Source organism: Plectropomus leopardus, unplaced genomic scaffold, assembly GCF_008729295.1.
Source record: "Plectropomus leopardus isolate mb unplaced genomic scaffold, YSFRI_Pleo_2.0 unplaced_scaffold506, whole genome shotgun sequence".
Lineage (NCBI taxonomy): Eukaryota > Metazoa > Chordata > Actinopteri > Perciformes > Serranidae > Plectropomus > Plectropomus leopardus.
In genome coordinates this window covers 1-1552 of record NW_024655545.1, presented here as the reverse complement: position 1 = coordinate 1552, position 1552 = coordinate 1, and the positions used below count along the sequence as shown (strand labels likewise).

General features: G+C 43.8%; 1 protein-coding gene across 1 annotated transcript; it reads right to left on the bottom strand.

Moving 5' to 3' along the window:
* Positions 1-78: 78 nt before the first annotated feature.
* Positions 79-1400, bottom strand: LOC121939560 (kinesin-like protein KIF1C; the record flags this gene model as incomplete). The annotated part of the gene is made up of 5 exons (XM_042482565.1): positions 79-261; positions 397-610; positions 854-900; positions 1009-1191; positions 1327-1400. Coding segments are annotated over 5 exons (701 nt in total), but the record flags the coding sequence as incomplete, so codon positions are not given.
* Between the last annotated feature and the right edge of the window lie 152 nt (positions 1401-1552).

The window sequence follows — 1552 nt, the reverse complement described above, 5'->3', positions numbered from 1 at the left end:
CTGTTGATGCGATAAAATTCAAACTCATCTTTCCATTGATTTATTCTTATCAGCACTGTAATCGTAACAAGCGTGTACCAGGGGAATGATTCCTTGTTGATCCTTGACGTCCTGTTTCCCCATCATGGTGTAGGACTTGCCAGCGCCAGTCTGACCGTAAGCGAAGATGCAGACGTTGTATCCCTCGAAGGCGTGCAGCAACATTTCCTCTCCGATGTCTTTGTACACTTGACTCTGAGAGGCATAATTGATGTCCTCTGGCTGCAGACAGAGACCAGATCAATAATCAGCCATTTCTTTGATGCTAAACTTGATAAATGCAACAAAGTGTTGCAGCTGTGTGTGTGTGTGTGTGTGTGTGTGTGTGTGTGTTTGTTGGGGTGCAGAAAGAGTTACCGAGGTGTGGGACCAGTAGGAGTAATCAAAGTTGAAGCTCTTGTTGTCTTTGGCCTGCTTGGGGTTGATGATGGCTGAAAGACAGGACAAGGAACACGGGTCAGAGGGAGGGTGAGAGCCGCGCGCGTGAAACCGTATCCGAGCCGTGACGGTGTCGTGTCGAGCTAATACAACTGGAAAAGCCTCAGTCGCCTCCTCTTCAGCGTTTGGACCTCTGCACTACAGAGGAGACTGCAGATGTATTGGGACAATAAATGTTCTTTTTAATGGCACGAAAAAATGATCAAATATAAATAAATAAATGTATAACTAAATACAGACATCTCTCTAATGATCAAAAATGTGTTTATTTATGCAATTATTTATTTATTTTCATATTTATTTCTGCATTTATTAATTTATTATTGTAATTATTTACTGCATTTATCTATTTCTGTATTTATTTCAGTATTGTCACGAGAAAATGATAAANTCGTTGATCTTCGTGAAAAGATCTTCACACATCTGGAAGGAGAAAAACATTATTTTCCACAACTGTTGATGCGATAAAATTCAAACTCATCTTTCCATTGATTTATTCTTATCAGCACTGTAATCGTAACAAGCGTGTACCAGGGGAATGATTCCTTGTTGATCCTTGACGTCCTGTTTCCCCATCATGGTGTAGGACTTGCCAGCGCCAGTCTGACCGTAAGCGAAGATGCAGACGTTGTATCCCTCGAAGGCGTGCAGCAACATTTCCTCTCCGATGTCTTTGTACACTTGACTCTGAGAGGCATAATTGATGTCCTCTGGCTGCAGACAGAGACCAGATCAATAATCAGCCATTTCTTTGATGCTAAACTTGATAAATGCAACAAAGTGTTGCAGCTGTGTGTGTGTGTGTGTGTGTGTGTGTGTGTGTGTTTGTTGGGGTGCAGAAAGAGTTACCGAGGTGTGGGACCAGTAGGAGTAATCAAAGTTGAAGCTCTTGTTGTCTTTGGCCTGCTTGGGGTTGATGATGGCTGAAAGACAGGACAAGGAACACGGGTCAGAGGGAGGGTGAGAGCCGCGCGCGTGAAACCGTATCCGAGCCGTGACGGTGTCGTGTCGAGCTAATACAACTGGAAAAGCCTCAGTCGCCTCCTCTTCAGCGTTTGGACCTCTGCACTACAGA